We start from the raw sequence: 27,037 nt of genomic DNA on the forward strand, positions 1-27,037 counted from the left end.
ACCCTTGTTGAAAATCAATTGTCTGTAAAGATAAGGGTTTCTTTTGGACTCTCATTTCTATTCCACTGATCTGTATGTCTATCGTTATGCTAGTGCCATACTCTCTTGATTATTGTAGTAAGTTTGAAGTCCTACTCTTTGAAGCTGCCTAACAGTTGCTTTCTTCTCTGAACTGTTGTACTTACTACCTACATAAGGCATTGAGTATATGCCATCTAATCCATGTCATTTATCTTTATATGCATATGTCCAATCTCTCTGGGCAGATTATTAATGTTTTTGAGAGATAGAGGCCGTATCTTATACGTCTTTGTGGGCCTAGGCATCTAAATCATAGTAGGTACTCATTAAATGTTTGTTGAGGATAATAATGGTGCCCAAATGACTTAAAATTTTTTATTATGAAAAATTTCAAACTCATGTGAAAAGAGCGACAAAAGTATAAAGAACTCCCATATACTGTTCACCTAGATATAATAGTTATGAAAATTTTGCCATACTTGTTTCATTTATCTTACCCTTTGCTTCTTCACTGGAGCATTTTAAAGCAAAGCCCAGAGGACATGTCATTTTGTGCCTACATATTCAGTTTGCATTAAAAAAAATAGATATTTTCTATATAACCACAATGCCATTATCATGCCTGACAAAAGTAACACTAATATTTTGGTATTACCTAATCCCAATCCATATTCAGATTTCCCTGACCGTCTCAAAAATGTCATCTTCGTTTGTTCTTTGTGAATCAGAACCCTTACATAATATTTGGTTGTTAGTCTCTTAATGGACTGATTTCATATTTACATGGTGCAAACTCAGTAGTACATTTTATCAGATGACATACAAGTTTTGTTCATATTCATAGTTCTGAATACTAGAGTGCTTGTAAAGCCAATATCTGCTTTTGTTCCTTAGCCACCTTAGTGAACTCCTCCCTTCTAACTCTTAAGCTGTGCCTCATATCTCTGCTTCTACTTCTGGAATTCCACTTCCTTGGAGTCCTGCATCTCCATGGACCCACTTCCACATGCAGCCATTACAGGGCTATAAAAACACTGCATTGTGAGCTCTTGGTGATGTGAATATCATGGAATGGGTGTGCCTTTGCCAGAGATGACTTAGTGGATTTTGTGCCTTTTATGTCATACTCAGTCTGTGTGTGTGTGTGTGTGTGTGTATGTTTGTGTTTATAATTGTACATGTACACACATATGTAACTGAAAAATTTAACAAAAGAATTTTTTTTTAAGTTATTTATTTATGGCTGTGTTGGGTCTTCGTTTCTGTGCGAGGGCTTTCTCTAGTTGTGGCAAGCGGGGGTCACTCTTCATCGCGGTGCACAGGCCTCTCACTATCGCGGCCTCTCTTGTTGTGGAGCACAGGCTCCAGATGCACAGGCTCAGTAATTGTGGCTCACGGGCCCAGTTGCTCCACGGCATGTGGGATCTTCCCAGACCAGGGCTCAAACCTGTGTCCCCTGCATTGGCAGGCAGATTCTCAACCACTGAGCCACCAGGGAAGCCCCAACAAAAGAATTCTTAACTTTTATTATGTGCAATGTGTTCTTAATATTTTCTATTCTATATTCTATTTTATTTTTTAAAAATGTTGGTTTTGATCCACTAATTTATTTTACCACCCATTAAGTGAGTACCAAGATGCAGTTTGCAAAACACTACTTTATTGGATAGTCTTGTACAAAAGAAGTAGAAATTAATATTCTTTCATTTTGTGTTTTAGCTAGGTTTACTAGTTTGTTTTATTTATTTATTTTTTGGCCATGCCACGTGGCTTGTGGGATCTCAGTACCCGACCAGGGATTAAACCCAGGCCACAGCAGTGAAAGCCGAGAATCCTAGCCACTAGGCCACCAGGGAACTCCTTAAGTCTACTAGTTTTTGATACTTCTTTTTTAAAAAATCATTTTTGAAAATTTAGGAGATGGTGAAAATTTTGTGAATATATATATATATATATATATATATATATATATATATAATATACTTATACTGGACTAGAAAAAATAAAAAAAGATGAACTAGGTTAGGTTGTCCTACCATCTGAATAGGCAAGTTCTTTGTTCCTGAAACATTCTTTTATATATTTTTTCTTCCATATAGATCCGTCGTCATGAAATACACAAATCGAAGAATAGAGCATTAGTACACTGGGAGCTCCAAGAAAAAGCTTTGAAGAGAAAATGGAAGAAGCAGAAACCGGAAATTTCTAATCTTGAGAAAAGGAGATTGTCTCTCATGAAGGAGGTAATGCTAAACTGCATCATCTGTAGAGTTAGAAAGAAAAGAAGAGGTAAATAGGTGTCTCTCTTTTTCCGCGTATTTGATTAACATTGGACAGACTCATCGTTATCGTGTCCTTACGCGGTGATCTACAGGTAGACTTTGGAAAAAGGAGCAGAGTGACGATCACAGTCTAGTTTCATGATTTGAATTCCTGCTCTTCAGCTTACTAGCCAGGTGACCTTAAATTATTAACTTCTCAGCCTGAATTTTCTTATCTTTAAACTGGAGTAACAGTATTTGCCTGACTGTATTGTTACGAGATTTCAGTGATAAAATATTACTAAAGTGATTAGGACAGTCCTTGGCACATAATTAGTGTCGTATATATATATATAAAGCTGCTATAATTATTTTTCTCAGTTCAACAGCGATGCTGTTAGATTACTTTGCAAAAAAAAATGTGTGCTTGTCCAACAAATTAGTAAGGCACTTGTCTTTGGCTGAATCTTTTGTCAGATGTAGGGTGTTTGAATAAGTAATCAGAGTGGGTAGGAATAAATAATATGGAAAATAAGAAGAAACTACAGCAAAACCCTTCTTTTATTTGGGCTGAAATCATTGTAAAATAAATGCCTGTTTTCTTCTTGCTCACTGTTGGAGCTTATGGCACTTGGCTGTCTGGATGACCTTCTGCTGCAGCTTTAAGTCACATTCTGTCTTTTGAGGAATTTGTTAGGCTTCTTAGTGAAATATGAAAGTCATGACTTTATATATCATGAGGAAGAATTATGTCTCCCAAATAAATGTTTACATGAGCTTGTAAAAAGAACAGTGGATTGAGAGAGAATGGTTCTTTAGAGGTACGTATCTTTTGGTGATCTTAGGCAAGTCACCTACATTTAAATGTTACGTGGTAATTCTCCATGAAAGGCCTAAGAACACAGATCTGGCCAGGGAAAAAGGCAGCCCCTTTGAGGTGACTCTGGGCTTTTGTTTCCCGTCCCTAGTGACCCCTGCTCATGTCCTGAATCCCTTATACCTTGTAGATGTGGTAGAATTAGGGGTTGAAGAAGAGTGGTAAGAGAGGGTGAGTGTAATTTCTCTGCCTTCTTTCTGTAACGCGGCTTCCTCATGCTCTAGCGTAGTGTTTATCAACTCTGACTGATTCTAATTTCCATTTAAAAAATTCCCATTAAAAAAAACCAAATAGTATCTGGACTCAGACATATTTATACTCAGGTATTCTAATTCAGTGGATCTGGGATGCAGCCCCACTTAGGTATTTTTAAGACAGTTGCTATGTAATATTTAATATTTTGCTAGGTTTGAGAACCTCTGCTATTAGTGGGATTTAGGCATTTCCATTTAACAACATATTTTGGAGGTTTTTCTATGTCAGTATTTCTAATCTACCTTTTCTTTTTTAATGGCCAAGTAGTATGTGGATATACCACAATTTATTTATCTAGTGCTTTATTAGTGGACATTTAGGATGTGTATCAGAATATGGTATAAGCATCTGGAAAAAAAAAAGACCCCAGAATATACTGGTTTAAACAAAATAGAAATCTATTTCACTTTTATGGAACAGCTCAGAGATACATGGTAGTGGGTAGGGGGATCTCTGGTCCTTTATTACAGGGCTTCCATGTCTGAGTTTGGAGTGGCTGTTCCAGCTTCCTTCAGATGTTTCCCAGGCAGCATGAAGTGGGGAAGAGAATGCATGTTACTCCCTTTACGTATCACCCAGAAGCTCTGGCTTCTGTCCCATTGTCCAGAACTTCATCAAGTGACCACTGTCACCTGCAAGGGTGGTTGGGAAATTAGCTATGTACTTGGCTAACTTGGGAGTTCCACTGTTAAAGAGAAAACAGGGGCCTCCCTGGTGGCGCAGTGGTTGAGAGTCCGCCTGCCGATGCAGGGGATACGGGTTCGTGCCCCGGTCTGGGAGGATCCCATATGCCGCGGAGCGGCTGGGCCCGTGAGCCATGGCCGCTGGGCCTGCGCGTCCGGAGCCTGTGCTCTGCAACGGGAGAGGCCACAACAGTGAGAGGCCCGCATACCGCAAAAAGAAAAAAAAAAAAAAAAAAAAAGAGAGAAAACAGAAAGAAAGGATATTGGTGGATAAGTAGCAGTGTCTGCCACCGACAGATTATTTCCTGCCTTGTCACTATAAATAATGTAATGAATAATGTAATGAATATGTTTCTGAGTACATGTATAAATATATTTGTAGGATAAATTCTTAAAAGTGGAATTGCTGAGTCAAAGCATTCATACATCTATTATTTCAGTATTGCTATATTTGTAATGTCTGTGATAAGGTATGTGAGGGGAAGGAAGAGTCCTCCTTGGGCATATCCACCTAGGTTTTATCATTATGCGTTAGAGCTACCAGGACCTGTCCCCCAGAAGCTGGGCTCCTAGATTAACGTAAATTAAGAGAAAAGCTCTTTGACCAGCATAATCTTAGATTTCATTTGCTGTATGATCCACTCATGCCATGGGAATCAAGCAAATAAGGGTCCAAATCCAAATCAGAGAGAGGGTGGCTTTGATAAAGATTTTGTAAATTTTAAAAGTATATTAACTAACCTAGTCTCTTTGTACTTTCCCAATTCTGTCTGGTTTTTATTACCAGAGAGCAAAACTGCTAGCGTGACAAGTTTCTAATAATGGTTTTGAAGGGACCTTGACTGATCTTTTGAAAATCCAAGATGTATTCTGTTGTGCTCTTCGTAAGTTTGGTCTTGTGCTCTGCAAACCCATCTGGGGAAGTAATATATACAGATGGGCCTGCAGAGATTGATTTACCTATCATGAGGATGAGTTTTATCATAGAAGAGTGATAAAGAAATCCAGAAAGAGCAAGAGAAAGCCAATGCTCTGACCTCTGGCCACTCAAGCCGTCTGCCCCAAGGAGCCTGGGCAGGGACTAGCAGGGAGAGGGCTGCAGAGAAGTGGGTTTTCTGGAGACCTCACTATAATTAGTATCAGGTTTTGATATGATAAAATTATTCCTCCACAATCTGCTTCTTTCAATTTATATCTCTTCATTTTGATAGCAAGTCAATACCTTTTTTTTTTTTTTTTTTTTTTTTTCTTTTTGCGGTATGCGGGCCTCTCACCGCCGTGGCCTCCCCCGCTGCGGAGCACAGGCTCCGGACGCGCAGGCCCAGCGGCCATGGCTCACGGGCCCAGCCGCCCCGCGGCATATGGGATCCTCCCAGACCGGGGCACGAACCCGCATCCCCTGCATCGGCAGGCGGACTCTCAACCACTTGCGCCACCAGGGAGGCCCAGTCAATACCTTTTTTAAAAATAGTAAACAAAACTGCTGCTGGGAAATATATTTTGTAAAATTTTTCTAGTATAAGTGGTAGATTATAATGCTCCATTTACTTTCTTTCCTAAACTCTAATTGCATGTGCTACAAGATGGCTAACCAGGGATGAAAATTTAAGTTGTAACAACATTCTCAAATATCTCTAGAATTGTATACAGATTTAGTATACTTTTGTATCTCTTGACAGGGCCTAGGATGCCAGTCTTCTGATTCCAAATGTGCTCTTTGTCCTGTGCCATTCCAAAACTTACTCTTTGTGGAGAGAACAGATTCAGGACTTTATTCTCACTAACAGAGCCAGCCAACCTGCTTGGCTTTAGCAGGGGAAGAAGGGGGAAAAAGTCAGAACGTGACTCTGGTTATTTTTCTTCATGTCCTAAAACAGTAACTGAGGTCACATTGTATGCTTGTTTCCATGGTCTAGAGAAATTCTGGTAAGAGCATTTGTTACCAGATGTTTTGATTTGAGTCAGTGTTGGAAACTGGAAATTTTCCAATTTTGACACTCCTTTCAGCCTAAGAATGCGATCTGGTGGTGGTGGGTGTTGACTTGCTTTCACTCTAGCCTGCGCATCCTTGCTTGTAACTGGGAAAGTTCTTAAGTTGAAAGTGTATAATCAGAGGCACCGCTATATTGGTATTTTTTGAGTTCTCATTTCTCCAGGATAAAATTCAAGCTTGTTTATAAATGCAGAAGCATCACTTTTTTGTTTAATGCCCCCAAAGTTGTATCTCACGTCGTATTTTTTAAGTTGTGGGTCATGACCCATTAATGGATTATGAAATCACTTTAGTGGTTGAAATACCAAAGAGTCACACATCTGAGTTTATGGCTCAAAGATTCATGTTTAATCAGTGTTTTTCAAACTGTGGATCACAACTTTTTAATGGATTGTAAAATCAAGTTAGTGGGTTGTGACCATCATTTGAAAAAATAGAATAGAAACGAAAAAGAAAATATCAGAGTGGTTATCAAAGAGTAAGTTTAAGCAAAGCTTTTATTTTGGTGTTTGTCTACATTTGTGTGTGGACTGGGTCATAGTTTAATAATGTATTTCTTTGGATCAAAGCCAAGCATTTGAAATCCACTAATTATTATAATAGCTCCATCTACTGGTACTTAATGATATTGCCGCTGAAGGATTTGAGATGATTTTTAAGCTCCTGCCTTTGTATGGACTTTTCCTTTGTGATTTATTAAGTATATATATTTTTTCTGAATAATAATATTTATCACTAACATGTGTCTAGATTCTTTCTGATCAATACCGGATGCAGGATGTATTGGAAAAATCTGATCATTTGATGGCTACAGCAAAAGATCTGTTTGTTGATTTTGCTCGTAGGCGCACAGGTAAAGTAGTCACATCAAACGAAAGTTTCTTTATCTTATTCATCATAGCCCACACCTGGCTATTTGAAAGAATTTAAAATCTTTTCTCAGGCATCATACTATTTCTTTCACATGTGTTCTAGGGTGGATAGCATACAAGAGTTGTTAGACATAGATTTATTACAATTTATTTGCTTTTCACTAAGAATATTAACTATTACAAATTACTCAAGTTAAGGAAAGGTAAATTGTTATTATTTACTAAAATATCTTGTGAAATGTATAAGATTTCATAATTTAAGGTATGATTTCATTTTCAGCTTATTAATATTAAATTACCATATAATTAAAGTATCTGCTTTGTATGTAATTTGAGTGAAGCTTAATTTGAAAACTAAAGCAACTTCAGTGTCTCTCAAAAAGGAACTTTGCCTCTTGTGAGATGCACAACATTATTTACTTTAATGTGTATATAATCTGTTGTTTACCTTAATCCCTAAAAACAGATCATTAGTTTTTAGTTTAAGGTTTAAATCCTGGCTTGGCCACTCACTAATGTGACTCTGTGCCTGTTGCTTCACGTCTCTGAGTTTCAGTTTACCCATATGTAAAATAATGATACTAATAACCTCATAGGATTTTGTGAGGGTGAAACAATTTAATATATGTAAAAGCATTTAGAACAATGCCTGGCATATAGTAAGCACTGTTTGAGTGCGAGTTGCTATTATTATTATTTAAGATTTTCATACGATAATTCAGACCTATGGCAGTGTATTGTATGTGTGAAGTCAGTTTAATTAAATGAAACAAAATCATCATGACATTTTCCTTCTGCAGGGTTTCCTAATGTAACAATGGCTCCTGATTCCTCTCAAGGTCCCATTGTGGTAAATCAAGACCCTGTCACCCAGGCCATCCTTAGTGAATCTGTTATTGAGCCTCAGGTAACGTACTTTGCTCACAGCCATAATGCTCATGCTGAAATTCAGTTTAAGTTGATGTAGATAGGTATAGTGGTAAACATTTCAAAAGCTTTACTATCTAAATACCAAGTTGTGGTTGCTAGAATTGTTCTTACTCAAGTATAGTGCACGTACTGTGAGTAATGCTTGTACTAAACAAGATAGGACTAGATAATAATAGCTAACATTTATTGAGTGCTTACCTAGGAGGTAGTTACTATTATTATCCCCATTTAGCAGATGGAAAAACTGAGGCTCAGAAAAATTAAGTAAGTTGTCCAAGATCACATAGCTAGTTAGCATGAGAGATGGCATTCAAATCTAGGCTGTCTGGCTCCATAAGACTGTGTCACCCAGAGATGTAGAGAACAAACGTATGGACACCAAGGGGGGAAGTTGGGAGGTGGTGGTGGTGGGATGAATTGGGAGATTGGGATTGACATGTATAGTACACACTAATATGTATAAAATAGATAACTTATAAGAACCTGCTGTATAAAAAATAAATAAAATTAAATTTTAAAAAAAAGACTGTGTCACCATCTACAAATATGGAAACAGCAAGAGAGTCTTTCCACGTCCCACTTTGGAGTCAGGTGAATCTATGTTCATATTCTGTTACTTACTAGCTGTTCGATGTTGAGTTGATTTCTCAAGGTATCTGAGTTGGCTCAGAGAGTTTTTTGTTAAATGGGAATAGAATATACCTGCTATGGTTGTTGTGAGGATCAGCTCAGATAGGTTATGTAAAGTGTTGAGCATAATACCAGATATTAGTTCTTCATGAAATCTTTGTCCCTTCTTTTTTTTTAAAATAAATTTATTTATATTATTTATTTATTTTTGGCTGCTTTGGGTCTTCGTTGCTGCACGTGGGCTTTCTCTAGTTGCAGTGAGTGGGGGCTACTCTTCGTTGGGAGCTTCTCATTGCAGTGGCTTCTCTTGTTGTGGAGCATGGGCCCTAGAGCACGCGGGCTTCAGTAGTTGTAGCACCGGTGCTCTAGAACGTAGGCTCAGTAGGTGTGGCGCACGGGCTTAGTTGCTCTGCGGCATGTGGGATCTTCCTGGACCAGGGATCGAACCCGTGTCCCCTGCATTGGCAGGTGGATTCTTAACCACTGTGCTACCAGGGAGGCCCAAAAAGAATATTTTAGACTATATCTGAAAGTCAGTGAATTAGTCACTATGGAACAGACTTGAATATTTCTTTAAAAATACCTTTGTCCCTTCTAATGTATTAGTATGTTTAAAAAGCAGCTACCCAAGAAACTTTGAATTTATTGACTAGTTACATGAGAAAAGTATAGTAGTAAAACATTTATTAGCTGTATCTTAATCTAATTGGAACTCTTAATTAATCAAAATGTTTAGAATTTTGAGATAGGAAACATTTTTTAAAAGCCCATGAAGAATTTAATACTAAAATGAATCAACTTTTTAAGAATGACTAGGTCTTAGTACCTGTTTAATGCAATTTCCTAAGTTATTTGTATCTTTTAGGACAAAAAGAAGAATCATCAATTAGATGGATGATCCTAGGGAATTACAAGGTCCAGGGTCATATAAATATACCGTTTTCTACTTATAAAGGCAATTAAGTAGAACGTTACTCATATTTTTAATAGCCAAAGTCCATTAGCCATATCCCTAGCCAAAAGCCATGTATGTTTTGACACTTATTAAAAACTTAGTTTTCAAATGATCATGGTCTCTATGATGAAGGTTGGGAGGTGGCAAGAGGCAAGGTAAGAGAGACAAGAAGGAGCTGGGTCACGAAGGGCTAAGGAACCAGAAAGCAAGAGTAGAGCCACTAAAGGATTTTAAGAAGAGCACAGTCATGGCGAAATTGACAGTAACGTGGAAGATGGATTGGGGAGGGAGGGACAAGACTGGTGAGAGGATCTGGTTAGAAGACTCACATTGGACTCTTAGCAGAAGTGGTGAGGACTGACCCAAAGCAGTGGCAGTAGGGAAGGAGGTAGAGGGGAAGAGGGATAGATTTGAGAGATTAAGAAGGGATAGAATTGACAGGATTGGGTGATTGATTGGATGTGATGGATGAGGAAGAAGGATAATTTCCAGTTTGCTGGCTTGAGAACCTGAGTAGATAGTGATGCTGGTTATGGTCTTGGTAACATGACAGGAACAAGGTTTCTGGAAGAATGATAGTAGAGGCTTAGGAAAATGATGAATTTTAGACATGTTGAGTATATGTGTGTAGGATGTTCTCCTAGGGGTATCTTTTAGGCAGTTGGATATAAATGTTGAGGGCTCAAGAGAGATCTGAGTGAAGCTAGAAATTTGGAAATTAACAGCATTTGGCTCGTAATTGCACCTTGGAATTAAATATAATCATACAGAAAATGAGTCAGATGAGAGGAGAAAAGGTCCAAAGGGAGAACCTTGAGTGACATCAGAAAAAGGGAAGGCTAGGAAAAGAACCAATAAAGGAGATTGGGAAGGAATGGCCAAAAGGAGAAAAAACAAGAAAATATGGTATCATGGAAGTGGAAAGGAAAAGTTTATCTTCCTCAAAAGAAGATTTTGAGGGAAAGAAATGAGTGGTCATTGATGTCTAATGAGTCGGAAGTAAGGGAAGGCAAAGACAGAAATATCCATTTGATTTGGGAACAGGTGTGTTGATGTTGACCATGTAGAGAACAGCTTAAATGGGGTGGCAGGGCAGAAGCAAAGTTGCAGGGCATAAATGGTGAATGAGAAGTGGTGGGCAGGGGCTTCCCTGGTGGCGCAGTGGTTGAGAGTCCGCCTGCCGATGCAGGGGATACGGGTTCGTGCCCCGGTCTGGGAAGATCCCGCATGCCACGGAGCGGCTGGGCCCGTGAGCCATGGCCGCTGAGCCTGCGCGTCCGGAGCCTGTGCTCCACAACGGGAGAGGCCACAACAGTGAGAGGCCCGCGTACCAAAAAAAAAAAAAAAAAAAAAAGTGGCGGGCAGCCCTTTCAAGAAGTTTGTTGCACAGAAAGAGTAGATGGTAGCTCGAGGTGAGTATAGGGTACGGATAAGATGGCAAAGACTTAGATTTAAATGTGGATGAGCTGAAGCCAGTAAGGAGAAGTTGAAGATGCAGGAGAGAGAAGGGGCAATTGACGGACTAGAAGGAAGCAAGAGGGTTTGGGTTCTAGACCACATGTGGAGGGATTAGCCTTAGAAGGAGGGATCTCTCTTCTGTTATGACAAAAAGAAAGGATGAGTGTGTATATAACCAACCTGTGTTATTATTTTATTGTTGTGTTGATAAAGGCTCTTAATGAAGTAGGTGATGACCAACGAGAAGAAACTGTTAACAGCCAGTCAGAAGAAAGTGAGAATGAGTTGGATAACTCTCTAAGCTCTCAGTCAAACACAAATGCGAACATGTAAGTATAGATGGCATAAGTATCTAAGATGCTCCCCTTTTTTCCAAGGCCATTTCTTCCCCCATCCCTACTTTATTGAGATATAACTGACATATAATGTTGTATACGTTTATAAGGCATACAACATGTTGATTTGGTATACTTACATACTGCAAAATGGTTACCATCATAGCATTAAGTGATGGATGGTTAATAGCTCCGTCACATCGTCTAATTACCATTTCTTTTTTGTGGTGAAAACATTTAAGATCTTCTCACTAGGCAACTTGCAAGTATAAAATAAAATATTATTAGCTATAATCACAAGAAGTTATTTATCTTATAACTGGAAATTTGTACCCTTTTACCATCTTCCCATTTGCTCCACCTCCCAGCCCCTGGTAACCACCACTCTGTTTCTATGAGTTCAGCTTTTTTATTATATATATATTTTTTTTTTAATTAAAAAAATTGTTTTATTTATTATTTTTTTTGGCTGCATTGGGTCTTTGTTGCTGCGTGGGCTTTTTCTAGTTGTAGTGAGCGGGGGCTACTGTTTGTTGTGGTGCACAGGCTTCTCATTGTGGTGGCTTCTCTTGTTGCAGAGCACAGGCTCTAGGCTTGTGGGCTTCAGTAGTTGCAGCACGCGGGCTCAGTCGTTGCCCCACCTGGACTCAGTAGTTGTGGCTCACAGGCTCTAGAGTGCAGGCTCAGTAGTTGTGGCGCACGGGCTTTGTTGCTCTGCGGCGTGTGGGATCTTCCTGGACCAGGGCTCAAACCTGTGTCCCCTGCATTGGCAGGTGGATTCTTAACCTCTGCGCCACCAGGGAAGTCCCCTCAGCTTTTTTAGATTCCACGTATAAGTGATATCATACAGTATTTGTCTTTCTTTGTCTCACTTGTATTTCTCAATGTAATACCTTCCAGGTTCATCCATGTTGTCACAAATGGCATGATTTCTTTCTTTCTCATGGCTGAATAATATCCCACTGTATATGTATACAGTGGAATATGATACGTATCTATGTATCTCAATCACATCTTGTTCATCCATTCATGTGTTGACATATACTTAGGTTGTTTCCATATCTTGTTTATTGTGAATAGTGCTGCAGTTAACATGGGAGTGCAGATATCTCTCTGAGATCCTGTTTTCATTTCCTTTTGATATATACCCTGAAGTGGGAATCCTGGATCATATGGTAGTTATATTTTTAATTTTTTGAGGAACTTCCACACTGTTTTCCATAACGGCTGCACCAATTAACAATGCCACCAATAGTGCACAAGGGTTCCCTTTTCTCCACATCCTCATTAACACTTGTTATCTCTTGACTTTTTGATGATAGCCATTCTTATTATAGGTGTGAGGAGATATCTTATTGTGGGTTTGTTTTTTTAATCATTTTTGTGTGTTTGTTTTATGTTTGCTTTTTTTTAGTTTGCTTTCTGTTTTTTTGTTTTGTTTTTATTGTTTGGTTTTTTTGGTTTCTTTTGTTTGGTTCTGTTGTTTTCTGTTTTCTTTGTTTTTTTACTTTTGTTTTATTTTTTGTTTGGTTTTGCTTTTATTGTGGTTTTGATTTTCATTTCCCTTATGATTAGTGATGTCAGGCACCTTTTCATGTATGTACTTGTTGGCTATTTGTACGTCATCTTTGGAAAAATGTTCAGTTCCTCTGCCCGTTTTTTTAATTGGATGGTTTGGATTTTTTGCTATTAAGTTGTATGAGTTCTTTATGTGTTTTGGATATTAACCCCTAATTAAGTATATGATTTGCAAATATTTTCTCCCATTCCATAGATTACCTCTTCATTCTGTTGATTGTTTCTTTTGCTGTGCAGAAGCTTTTTGGTTTCATGTAGTTCCAGCTATTATTTTTTGCTTGTGCTTTTGGTGTCAGATCCAAAAAATTGTTGCCAAGATCAATGTCAATGAGCTTCCCCTATGTTTTCTTCTAGGATTTTTACCATTTCAGGTCTAATGTTTAAGTCTTTAATCCATTTTGAGTTAATTTTTGTGAGTGGTGTAAGGTAGGGGTCCAATTTCATTCTTTTGCACATCTTTATCCAGTTTTTGCAATGCTATATATGTGTGTGTATATATATACACATATATATACACACACACAAGTATTTAGGTTGTTTCCAATATTTTTCAATTAAAAAATGCTGCAGTGAATAACTTATGCATATGTATTTTTGTATGGTTGAAGGTGTGTATTTAGAGTAAATTACTAGAAGTGGGATTTTGGGATTAAAAGGTAAATGCTATGTAATTTTGTTCTAAAATTACTGAATTCTGCTTTATGAGGGTTGTAGTATTTTGCACTCCTACTGTCAACTTACAAGAGTGTCTGCACCAGGGTGTGTTGTCAGACTTCTCTGCTGATTTTGTAGGTGAGAAATGTTATCTCAGTGTAGTTTTACTTTGCCTTTCTAAGTGAAATTGATAATTTTGTCATATATTTAAGGGACATTACAGTGAATTGTCTATTCATGTCTTTTGCCCATTTTGCTTTTAGGGTTTTGGTCCTTTTTTTATTAATTTGTAAGCATTCTTTACATATTAAGGATATTAGTCTTTTACCTGTGTAATATGTTATATTTTCTCCCAATTTGTTGTCTTTTGAATTTCTTTAACAAATAAAAGATTTAAGAATATATATATAGTGCTCACTTTGGCAGCACATATGCTAACAATGGAACAATACAGAGAAGACAAGCATGGCCTCTGTGCAAGGGTGACACACAAATTTGTGACGCATTCCATGTTTAAAAAAAAAGAATATATATATAGTTTGAATTTATCATTCATTGTTTTTACATGTGGATCTTGAATCATACTCTGAAATTCTTTCTTAAAACTGGTTTTAGAGGAATTCACTCATGTTTTCTTCTGATACTTCTGTGGTTTTATTTTTTATTTAGTTCTCTGATTCATTGAGAGTTTATTTTGGTATGTGGTATGAGGTATGGCTCTAATTCTTATCTTTTCCTAAATTGGTATCCAGTTGCCCCAGCACCATTTATTACTGCCCCACTGATCTGAGATTCTGCCTGCGTACATTAATTACCATGTGTACCTGGATCTACTTCTGAATTTTCTAGTCCACTGGCCTTGTTTCTGTAGTCATGCTCCAATACCACACTGTTTTTTTTTGGGGGGGTAGGAGTTTATTAATTAATTTATTTTTGCTGCGTTGGATCTTCGTTTCTGTGCGAGGGCTTTCTCCAGCTGTGGCAAGCGGGGGCCACTCCTCATCGCGGTGCGCAGGCCTCTCACCACCGCGGCCCCTCTCGTTGCGGAGCACAGGCTCCAGACGCGCAGGCTCAGCAGCTGTGGCTCACGGGCCCAGCTGCTCCGCAGCATGCGGGATCCCCCCAGACCAGGACTCGAACCCGTGTCCCCCGCATCAGCAGGCGGACTCCCAACCACTGCGCCACCAGGGAAGCCCCACACTGTTTTAATTAGAGTTTATATTGTGTTAATAGACTTCCCTCATAGCCTTTTCCAGTTCAGAGTTTTCATAATGATTGTCACATGTTTATTTTTCTGTATGAATTTAGTGTCAACTTATTTAACATCATAAAAAAGTTTATTGATATTTTTGTTATATTAATAAATTAACTAGAGAGACCTGACATCTTTATTATGCTGGGTTTTACTATCCAAGAACAAAGGATGTTTTTCCATTTGTTAATGTCTACCTTTTTGTTTTTGAGGAGTATTTTAATGTTTTTCTTATATAGGTTTCCTCATTTATTGTTAAAATTATTCCTGAGTATTTTTGTTGTTGGTTAGTATTTTATTTTATTATTTATTTATTTTTTTTTGAGGGAAGGAAGGATTTATTATTACTTGTAGCAAGTAAGATGAACTCGGGGGATCCTTCCCAAAGCAGTGTCTCCCCAAACAGCAAAATTGGGGAAGTTTTAAGCTAAGAGTACATGCATATTCATGAAGAGGCTTGAGCAGAGGAGAACTGGGACAAATGTTGACAGAGTCCAAGCTTTAATTGATTGAAGTCAGGAGGGTCAACATCATCATTCCATCTTCCACCTAGGTGGGGGCCTTAGTTCCTACAGAGCTCAAAAACTGTATCAGATTGTTATGTATATCCCTTGGGGAGCAATTAGGACTCGTTTTATTGCTGAACTTTTGTTTCTTGACTGCCTTTTCTTTGTTACTGAATTCCCTTACTTCCCGTAAGATCATTAACTACTGAGACTGGTTCAAGGGCAAGAATTGTGGTCAGACTTAGATCACAAAATGGCTTAGGCCAAAAGTGGCTTCTCTCTCTCTCTCTTTGGGCCTCTCACTGTTGTGGCCTCTCCCGTTGCGGAGCACAGGCTCTGGATGCGCAGGCTCAGTGACCATGGCTCACGGCCCCAGCTGCTCTGCGGCATGTGGGATCTTCCCAGACCGGGGCATGAACCTGCGTCCCCTGGATCGGCAGGCGGACTCTCAACCACTGCGCCACCAGGGAAGCCCAGTTTTCTTCTTTTTTTTGCATGTTGGGGGCAGGAATTTTCATTAGCTGAAATATTTCAATTTCAGTTTTCTGTTTTGATATACTGCCTTTGTTATACTGTACATTTTGTGGAGAGGTTTGGGAGTTTTAGGTGATTCTTCTCTCAATTATGGTGAGGCACAGCTTATTTAGAGCCTTTAAAAAAAAAAAGTGTTGGTGGGTTAAAGTTGGCTTGTCCTCCAATATCATGGTTCTCTTTTGTCTTGAAGGACTTTTGCATCTTTTCTCCTTTAGCACTCAGCCTCCAAAGGGTACCTCTCCCTTCCTGTTCACTCTCTTCTCCTTAAGAAGTGATGCCTTCCCAAGACTACCACCTTGGGTTCTACAAACTTCTTGGTGGTGTTATGATTGCCCAGGTTTTTCTTTTTTGTTTTTTTTAAGTATTTGCATACTTAGAGTGGACTTTTTCTTTCTAGAGGTGATTTTTGTCACCATTAGGCTCTCAGCTTTCCTTTTCTCTGTGCAGTCATTTTGAACTGCCCCCATTCTTTGCAAAGGCTTCCTACAGGTGCTCAAGAAATATCTTTGCTGGAATTTGATGCTTATTTTTCTACCTACAGGTAGTTTGAAGTTAGTAGTATTCTCTGTCTTCCAATAATATAGAAGGTATGGGTTATATGCTGTTTTATTTGCTTTTCTTGTTTCACTGTATAGTTTTTTGGAGGATGTGTAGAGTAATTCAAATTTAGTTGGTCACCATTTTGTTAGGAATACCTGGAAATATGTATTGTCTTTTAAGTACTTTTTCTTTCAGAGCCTAAATATAACTAATCTTGTACAGAATTACTTTTATTCTTTACACTTGAATCAAATAATTTTTTTCATTTGGTAGGTTAAGTTTAGTTTTATCTCATTAGTTGTTTGAAAAGGCAATTTCCAACTTATGAATACCTTATGTCTCAAAATGTTACTTATTGACTGCTGGTATTAGAGTATTAGAAGGTATTAGAAGGTATTAGAGGTATTAGAAGATGCATTAGACTTGGAATCTGGGGACTAAGCCTTTGGTTACTTACTAATTAGATAATCTGTGGGTCTTTATTTCCTCACTTGTAAAATATGAGGGCGGTAGAACATATGATTTTTAAGGTGCCTTCTGGTTTGAAAATTTCTGTGAATTCTGTGAGTTCCTGTGAGCACTGAATTGATTTCTCATAGCAATAATATTATACATGATAAATATGTTCCTGACCCAATCCTCAAAAGCCTCTACTGAGTCACTGCTGTTTTTTGGGGGTCAGTACATTCCAAGTGAGGAAACAGTGATTGCAAGCATTTCTCTCACTTTAACCATTATCAATACCTACTTCCTCTGTAGATCTTTGTGTATAGGCTGGGGAGAGGGAAAGGTGATGTTAGAGCATCCATAGGAAAAAAGTGAGAAAGAATTGAGAGGAATAAACCCCTAGTGGCAAAAACTGAATGACAAGGAAAATTTCTCTTTCCAGTAGGCTTAGGTAGCTTCCTTTGGATGTGGTTTGTATGTTAGGAATATAAATTAGAGTTGCTGATATTCCTAAGTTGTCTATGAAATAAAGTCATTAAAATACTGTTGTGATTGATGCTGCCATAAAATAGAATTGGTGCTCATAAGTGGTCATCAGTGGAAATGGAAGGAGCTTGGATGTGAATCAATGCCCAAAGTAAATAAAATAAGTAAAATTGAGTTCTAGATCTAAAGGAGATTGTTGTCTTCAGATGGCGATAAATACTTTAAAGTAATTTCTTATTCTTCCCATCATATTTCAAAAATATTGGGTTGGCCAAAAAGTTCACTTGGGTTTTTCCATAACATCTTAATCCGAATGAACTTTTTGGCCGACCCAATAATACCTATAAAGTATTTTAAGTTTCTAAGTTGAAAGCTGCCAAATTCAAGGTAGTACGTTAGTTTCCTGGAGTTGCTATAAAAAATTATTACAAACTTGGTGGCTTAAAACAATAGAAATTTATTTTCTCACACTTCTGGAGGCCAGAAATCTGAAATCAGTTTCACTAGACCAAAATCAAGGTGTTGATAGGGCCACACTCCCTCCAGAGGCTCTAGAAGAAAATCTGTTCCTTTCCTCTTCCAGCTTTTGATGGCTCTTGGTCTTTCTTGGCTTGTGGCTACATCACTTCAGTCTCTGCTTCTGTCTTCACAACACCTCCTGTGTGTGAGAATGTGTGTGTGTGTGTGTGTGTGTGTGAGAGAGAGAGAGAGAGAGAGAGAGAGAGAGAGAGAGGAGAGAAAATCTACCTCTGTCTCTCTTTTATAAGAATATACATGATTGCATTTAGGGCCCACAGAGGATAACCTCACCATCTCAAGATCTTTCACTTAATCACATCTGCAAAGACCCATTTTTGGCCACTTTCAGGTTCCAGGGATTAGAGCATGGACATATCTTCAGGGACCATAATTGAGCCTACACAGTCCACCCACTGGCCCACATGCAGAATTTACATTCACCCCATTCCAATATCCCCCAATGTCTCAGCATCAACTCAAGTTCAAAATCTCATCTAAACATAAACTCAAACCGAATCTAATCATCTAAGTCAGGAATGGGTAAAACTCTGGATATGATACACCCTGGGCCAATACTCTTCTCCATCTATGGTCCTGTGAAACTAGAAAACAAGTTATCTGCTTTTAAAATACAATGATGGAACAGACATAGGATAATAATTATGGACATTCCCATTTGAAAAAGGAGAAAATCAAAGGAAGAAATGGGTCACCAGTCCCAACCCAGCAGGGCAAATTTTATTAGGTTTCAAGGCCTGGTAATAATCCTCTGTGGCTTGACACTTTACCCTTTGGGTCCATGGTTCAATCCTCTGTGCCTGTGGCTCTGGCCTTGGACTCTGTGTCCATGGATCTAGTCTCTATACCTGCAGCCCTGGCTTTGAAATCATTATTCCTTTTTTTTGAAGCCTGTCTTTTCCCCTGAGTAATTTTATCAGCCTGTTTACTATCTGGAGAATTTTAGGAGTTTGACACCCTTCCTTCATTTCATCCTATCTCTGTCCCTTTCAGTAGTACCAGCTTATAGTATTTCTGATGGTATAACATTGTCAAAAGATCTTATGGGTCTCCTGTGTATGTCATGGGAAAGCATGCCTTTAGATGAGAGCTCCTCTATTGATCTTCCCTGGATAATCCCATCTTCGTTGTTGGCTTCTGCTGTGATCATTGAGGGGATCCAGGAGTCACATGCCTCATCTCTTTAGAAGTAGCAAAAAATTATCTAGCTGTACACTTGTCCTTCTCTCCAGAGCCTGCTTTCCTAACAGTGGCTCCTAATTTGAGCATCTATTGCAATCTGAAGAGTGAGAATTTCTCAAATCAAGTCCTGGTTCCTTTTTGCTTAACAGTTCTTCTCTCAATTTATCTCTTTCCTCTTGCATTTCACTGTAAGCAGCAAGAAGAAAGCAGGCTGCACATTCAGTACTTTCCTTGTAAACTTTGACAGCTAAATATCCAGTTTCATTGCTTACAAATTCTGCTTTCCACACAACTCAGCTAAGTTTTCTGCCACTTTATGGTAAGGATTGCCTTTTTCCCAGTTTCCATTAACATGTTCCTCATTTCCTTCTGAATCCTTACCAGAAGCTCCTTTAATATTCATATTTCTACCAACATTCTATTTATGATGATATGTTATCTTCTATGATAATATAGGCTTTCTCTACCATGCTCCTCACTTCCTCTTGAGGCCTCACTGGAAGAGTCCTTAACATTCATATTTTTATCAATAGTCTTTTTAAGACAATCAGGCTTTTTCTATCATTCACCTAAAAATTATTCCAGCCTTTACCCATTATCCAATTCCAAAGCTACTTTCACATTTTTAGATATTTGTTACATAAGCACCCCATATCCAAGTACCAAAATCTGTATTAATTTTCTGGGGCTGTGTTAACAAATTTCTACAAACTTGGTGGCTTCAAGCAACAGAAATTTATTCTCTCACAGTTCTAGAGACCAGAAATCCTTAATCAGTTTCACTAGACTGAAATGAAGGTGTTGGTATTGCCACATTCCCTCTGGATACTCTTAAGTTATAATCCACGCCTTGCCTCTTCCAGCTCCTGCTGGCTGATGGTGTGTTTTTGGCTTGTGTCCACATCACTCCAGCCTCTGCCTCCACCTTCACATCACCTTCTCCACTTGTGTGTGTCAAAACCTCCCTCTGCTTCTCTGTTAAGGATGCATATTATTGCATTCAGGGACCACTTGGATAGTCCAGGATCATCTCCCTATTTCAAGACCCTTAACTTAATCACATCTGCAAAGTCCCTTTTTAGTCAGATAAGGTAAAATTCACAAGTTCCAGGGATTAGGTTATGGGTATCTTTTGGAGGGCCATTCTTAAGCCTACCATAGATAGTATTGTCTTATTTTGTTGTTGTTATTTGATATAACCTAATTCTTAAAAGTATAAACATTAGAGATGGTAATGGGAGTTCACACTGGTTTGGATTTTCCCAACTTGTACAGAAATCTCATTATGACACTTTTCTTAGGACTTATCCTGAAGGTTGGACTTAGACCTAACTAACACTGTCTTACAGAGGAGTCTTTCTGATGCTTTGATAACTAGCCATAATGTGAATGGACCACATTATAGCCTTTTGTTAACTAAACTTTATATCAACTAGTGTACAGTGTGCTGTCCACAGGTTGCTTGAAAGCAACTCCTCTAGGTTGAGGTTTGTAGAGCCACTAAATAAGATTTCCCCTTTCCTCTGTCATTGTTGCTGTTGTTTTCCCATAACAGTTTTATTGATTTGTAGTTCACATACTATACACTCTACCCATTTAAAGCATAGTATTCAAAGATATTTAGATTTTTAGTATATTCATTGAATTGTGCAACCTACAGTCAATTTCAGAACATTTTCATTACCCTCAAAGAAGCCCCATACTCTTTAAAGTCAGACCCCATTTTCTCCCAAACCTCTCAGCCCAATCTAATTTGTTAGGTGAATCTGGGTTTTTTGTTTTTGTTTTTGTTTTAAATCTCTGTAGATTGCCTATTTGGACATTTCCTCTGTATAGAATCATGCAGTATGTGATATTTTGTGTCTGGGATCTGTCACATGTTTTCAAGATTTATCCATATTGTAACATGTTAGCACTCCATTCTTTTTATGGCTGAATAATATTCTTTTGTGTGGATAGAGCACATTTTACTTATCCATTCATCAGCTGGTGGACATTTGGGTTGTTTCCACTTTTAGACCCTCTACGTCTTTTAAATATTAGTCTAGTTGGGGAATAGACAAAGAAATCAGACAACTGGAGATTGAAAAATCAGCTTTATCAGTGATAAAGATGATTACAGCAAAAGGCTTATCTCTCTCACCCCCTACACTGTAGCTCTTCTTCTCATTCCCTCTCCCCGCCTCCCTGAAACACAGGGGCAGAGTCTGCTCCAGTCACTTTACTTCAGTGATGAGCAGAGACTGTGCACTGAGGACAAGCTCCTTCATAGAAACCATGTACTTTCTCTAGAGAAAGAGAGAGGAGGACATAACCTATAGCACAAAACTTCAGAAAGGGCAAATCGCTCCTGGTTTAGGAGCCAACATAGCTAGGAAACTGGGAGGGAGATGGAATGATTCCTTCTAACACCGAGAAGACTGGCATTTTAGATTTTTACCTTATAAGTTAAAGCAAAACATATTTCTTTTTGATTATGAAATATTGAAAGTTTCTTCAAATCAAACATGTAAACAGTTGAACAAGTTAAATGATAGTACTTACTAATTCTAATATAGCTTGTTGTCCCATAATTTATAGGTTTCTCCACCAAATAAAGGAAGATAATTCCGAGTTAATTAATAAACTATGGACTGATATTCAGCAGAAAGTAGCAACACAATCACAAATAACAACCTCTTCAGGAACTCCATCATCTGCTTCTCCATCAGGAGAACAAAAAGGTTTGGTTCCTGACTGTATTAGTTCTCCCAGAGTAGTAGCTTACTTTATTATGTTCTTTCTTAAGCACAGTAGTTTTTTTAAAGGAACGTTATTTGAGTTTTGACTGTCTTAGCCTGGTTGAGTAAATACTCATTGACCTGTCGATTGACATGCTTAAAATTTTGTTGTTGTTGTTCACTTGAGATACTTTTGGAAAAATTCTCCCTTTTAGCTGCTCTGAATGCTACCAATGCTGTTAAGAGAATCCATACGAGGCTTCAACTGGAAGACTCTGCTGAGACTCTAGACTCAAGCTATGTAGTGAGACAAGTGCTGAACTCAAGGAAGCAAAAACAGCTGCTAAATAAAGGTTCAGTCTCTTAATTGACAAATTGGGTTATTAAACATGTAACTTGACACAGCTATCTTAGTTTATTAGTGCATGTCTTTTCCCTTAAACTCATCCAGTTGGATCCTACTAAGTAAGAGTTTGTTGAATGGTAGCCAGGCAATGCCTCCTTTTATTCCATGTAACTCTAGAGGGATGGTTCTCATCCATTCATTACAGATAGTACAAGTCTGGTTCAAACAGTATAGATTCTTTATGAGAAAATGATGATAACTTCTATAAAAAACCTTTTATAAATTGTGAACAACAGTCAAACGTTTTTCTAGTGTAATTTTTCCCAGTCTTAACATAGAATGGCTTCTGTCATTATCAGTGAAAAGAAAACCAGATTTGCGTGCTCCTTCCAAACAGAAGAATAGCGTGTTATCAACCAGCACAGCCTCCACAGACTTACCGAATAGCAGTAACCCCAGCCTAGATGTCCTCAAACACATGATACATGAAGTGGAACATGAAATGGAAGAATATGAGCGGTGGACAGGACGCGAGGTCCGGGGGCTCCAGAACAGTCAGGGTCTCACCGGCTTCACCCTGTCGCTCGTGAGCTCCCTCTGTCGCCTGGTTCGGTACCTTAAAGAGGTGAGGTTATTAGAGTCTTCTCTTCTGCCAGACTAATGGCAGAAATGGGTAGGTTTTTCCCCTCTACACTTGAATTATTGCAATCTCCAAATAAAGTATAGTCAAATTTGAATAGCTTTGTTTAAAATACATCAGCTTTAGATTATCTGTAGTAAAGGTTTATCCTCTTAATTTTCCTCTACATCCTGATACAGATACATCAGATAAGTGATGTTGATTTTAATATGAGCTTTAGTAAAATATAATTAGTTAGGTAAATCTGCTATAAATAAAATTATATCTTGTGCTAATACTTAATATTACTGTTTGGCAGTTACAGATTAATTAGAACCACTAAACATTCTACTGCTTTTCTCTGCTTGCTATTCCCACTTCAGTTCACTTTGGAGAGTGGTATGCCTGTAATCTGTAGACACAGATTAGGAAAATTCTTCATATTATTTGTATCACTGGTAACTTGGGCTTTGCTTCAGTGTTTGAAGTGGGAGACATTTTATTGTTGTAAAAATAAGTTATAAGACAGGCAAGAATTGTATCTTTAATTCATTTGTGAATAATAATCAGTCCTCAGAATGCTGTGGGATTAGAAATGATTATGTATTATACCTTTTTAAAAACCTATTTAAACTGTTATTTATTTTTTATATATTTAAATTTGTTAAGCAAATATGACCAAAAACTGTTTAAGGAAATTTTATCATTTAAAAAAAGTTGATTCACCACCCTAATTTACATGTATCAATTTCTCTGGAGATGTCTTCCTAAATTTGCTTTTTAAAAAATTAATTAATTAAAATGTTTACTTCTGTTTTTTATATATATGTTTTTATTTTTTATGTTGGAGTATATTTGATTTACAATGTTATGTTAGTTTCAGGTGTACAGAAAAGTGATTTAGTTATACATATACATATGTCTATTCTTTTTCAGAGTCTTTTCCCAGATAGTTTATTACAGAGTGTTGAGTAGAGTTCCCTGTGCTATACAGTAGGTCCTTGTTGATTATTTATTTTATATATAGTTGTGTGTATATGTTAATCCCAACCTCCTAATTTATCCCTAGCCCCCCCCTCCCGCCAACCTTTCCCCTTTGGTAACCATAGTTTGTTTTCTAAGTGTGCTAGTCTGTTTTTGTTTTATAAATAAGTTCATGTGCTATACAGTAGGTCCTTGTTGGTTATCTATTTTATATATAGTAGTGTGTATATGTTAATCCCAACCTCCTAATTTATCCCTAGCTCCCCCATGCCACCCCCCCAACCTTTCCCCTTTGGTAACCATAGTTTGTTTCCTAAGTCTGCTAGTCTGTTTCTGTTTTGTATGTAAGTTCATTTGTATTTTTAAAAATATATCACATATAAGAAATATCATATGGTATTTGTCTTTCTCTGTCTGACTTACTCCACTTAGTATGATAATCTCTAGGTCCATCCATGTTGCTGCAAATGACATTATTTCATTCTTTTTTTATGGCTGAGTAATAATCCATTGTATATATATACAACATCTTCTTTATCCATTCATCTGTCGATGAACATTTAGGTTGCCTCCATGTCCTGGCTGTTGTAAATAGTGCTGCAGTGAACATTGGGTTGCGTGTATCTTTTCGAAGTATGGTTTTCTCCGGATATATGCCCAGGAATGGGCTTGCTGGATCATCTCGTGGCTCTATTTTTAGTTTTTTAAAGAACCTCCATACTGTTCTCTGTAGTGGCCATACCAATTTACATTCCCACCAACAGTGTAGGAGGGTTCACTTTTCTCCACACCCTTTACAGTATTTATTGTTTATAGACTTTTTAATGATGGCCGTTCTGATAAGTGTGAGGTGATACCTCATTATAGTTTTGAGTTACATTTCTCTAATAATTAGCGATGTTGAGCATCTTGTGCTTTTTGGCCATCTGTATGTCTTTGGAGAAATTTCTATTTAGGTCTTCTGCCCATTTTCTGATTGGGTTGTTTGTTTTTTTGATATTGACCTGCATGAGCTGTCTATATAATTCATCTTGGAGATTAATCCCCTGTTGGTCACATCATTTGCAAATATTTTCTCCCATTCAGAGGGTTGTCTTTTTGTTTTGCTTGTGGTTTTCTTTGCTGTGCAAAAGCTTTTAAGTTTAATTAGATCCCATTTGTTTGTTTTTATTTTCATTACTCTAGGAGGTGGATCCAAAAAGATATTGCTGCGATTTATGTCAAATACTGTTCTGCCTTAAGTTTTTCTCTAAGAGTTTTATAGTGTCCGGTCATACATTTAGATCTCTAATTGATTTTGAATTTATTTTTGTGTATGGTGTTAGAGAATGTTCTAATTTCATTCTTTTACATGTAGCTGTCCAGTTTTCCCAGCACCACTTATTGAAGAGACTGTCTTTTTTCCACTGTATAATCTTGCTTCCTTCGTCATAGATTGATTGACCATGGGTGTGTGGGTATATTTCTGGGCTTTCTCTCCTGTTCCATTGATCTATAAGTCTATCTTTGTGCCAGTACCATACTGTTTTGATTACTGTAGCTTAATAATATAGTCTGAAGTCAGGGAGCCTGATTCCTCAAGCTCCATTTTTCTTTCTCAAGATTGCTTTAGCTATTCAGGGTCTTTTGTGTTTCCATGCAAACGTTAAGATTTTGTTTTGTTCTAGATCTGCAAAAAATGCCATTGGTAATTTGATAGGGATTGCATTGAATTGGTAGATTACCTTGGGTAGTGTAGTCATTTTGACAGTATTGATTCTTCCAACCCAAGAACATGGTATATCTTTTCATCTGTTTGTGTCATCTTCGATTTCTTTCATCAGCATCTTATAGTTTTAGGAGTACAGGTCTTTTGCTTAGGTAGGTTTATTACTAGGTATTTTATTCTTTTTGATATGATAGTAAATGGGATTGTTTCCTTAATTTCTCTTGCTGATTTTTTGTTGTTAGTGTATAGAAATGCAACAGATTTCTGTATTAATTTTGTATTCTGCAACTTTACTGAATTCATTGATTCCTCTAGTAGTTTTCTGGTAGCATCTTTAGGATTTTTTTATGGGCTATGCGAAGAACCATAAATGTTACTTACTCTGAAGGCAAAGGGAAATCCTTGACCTGTCCTCAACAAAGGAATGACACAAATAGGTTAACATACTGAACCTACCCAGGTTCTGCATGGCGGACTCATTGTAGGAGAGCAGAGCTCCCACTGTTCTTTCCCCACATCATTGCAAGGAATAATGGTTCTGCTTTCTCTGAGAAAAAGCAAGGAGTGAAAAATACCTCCACCTTCATTAGGTCCAGAAGCTCCACCTGGGGAAGAACTTTTCACTAAATGTAATCACTGATTTCCACTGGACTGCTGATGAGATCTTTGTTAAGTGAAACATATTTCCTCAATTCTTACACCTGAACATATCTCCTCTCCCTATTATTTTACCTAGAAGCAATAACAATGTCCAAAGATATGCAGTTCTAGCAGGAGTGATAGTGCACACGTTCTCAAGCAGGACACCTTTTGGAGTGATTCAGAAATTACAGCCACAGGTCTGTAACAAAGAGAAATGGATATGGTAGCTCTCTGAAAACAATAATGCATCATGCAAGTAAACATTATTACCAGGAGTTCAATACCAAATATGTGTAAACTAGGACAAGCACCTGCACTAAACTGCTTCTCATCACTTGGCCCATTGAGTCTCTATGTGTGAGCAAGTATCAGAAAAAGACGTTTGGCGCTACCATGACAATAAATCTATCAAAGTTGGAAGCATTGAACTCTGTGAATTATTTCCCAAAATACAAACCTCAAGCTGGAAAGAGTTGTATTCACCTGAGGCATTTCTGTGAAAATAAATTAAATATTACATAAAAGAGACAATGGACACAATCAGTGTCTAGATTGATACAGGATTTTTAGTGACTTTCAGAAGACACTTATGATATGCAAAATTGCATTCTCTTCTTGTTTGTAATTATTATACTGAAATGTATTGAGCAAACCCTTTGATGTAAATATTGAAGCAGCTATTTGCTTTTTTTTTTTTTTTAATATTTATTTATTTATTTGGTTGTGTGAGGTCTTAGTTGCTGCAGCCGGTCTCCTTAGTTGCGGCTCGCCAGCTCCTTAGTTGTGGCATTCCAACTCTTAGTTGTGGCATGTGGGATCTAGTTCCCTGACCAGGGATCGAACCTGGGCCCCCTGCATTGGGAGCGCAAAGTCTTATCCTCTGTGCCACCAGGGAAGTCCCAGCTATTTGCTTTTTAACTCAGTAGTGCAAGGTCATTTCTCCAAAGTGGGGGGAAAATTAAAACTACATGAGAGAGTAGCTCTGGAATGTCACACTGATGTTAAGGTTACTATTTAGATTAAAATACCAGT

The 27,037-nt window shown here is 37.8% G+C and overlaps 1 protein-coding gene across 5 annotated transcripts in view; it reads left to right on the top strand.

The window, feature by feature from the left end:
• Positions 1-27,037, top strand: part of SPICE1 (spindle and centriole associated protein 1) — a 65,276-nt gene that overhangs the window by 11,866 nt on the left and 26,373 nt on the right. For all 5 annotated transcript variants that reach the window (XM_082625898.1, XM_082625902.1, XM_082625899.1 and 2 more), the window contains exons 4-10: positions 2,121-2,264; positions 6,841-6,943; positions 7,763-7,869; positions 11,149-11,264; positions 21,567-21,709; positions 21,922-22,059; positions 22,412-22,677. In XM_082625898.1, coding sequence (XP_082482024.1) covers positions 2,121-2,264; positions 6,841-6,943; positions 7,763-7,869; positions 11,149-11,264; positions 21,567-21,709; positions 21,922-22,059; positions 22,412-22,677 — 1,017 coding nt within the window. The remainder of the gene's footprint in view (positions 1-2,120; positions 2,265-6,840; positions 6,944-7,762; positions 7,870-11,148; positions 11,265-21,566; positions 21,710-21,921; positions 22,060-22,411; positions 22,678-27,037) is intronic.

The sequence above is a fragment of the Mesoplodon mirus genome (genome assembly GCF_964341445.2).
Source record: "Mesoplodon mirus genome assembly, chromosome: 6".
Classification (NCBI taxonomy): domain Eukaryota; kingdom Metazoa; phylum Chordata; class Mammalia; order Artiodactyla; family Ziphiidae; genus Mesoplodon; species Mesoplodon mirus.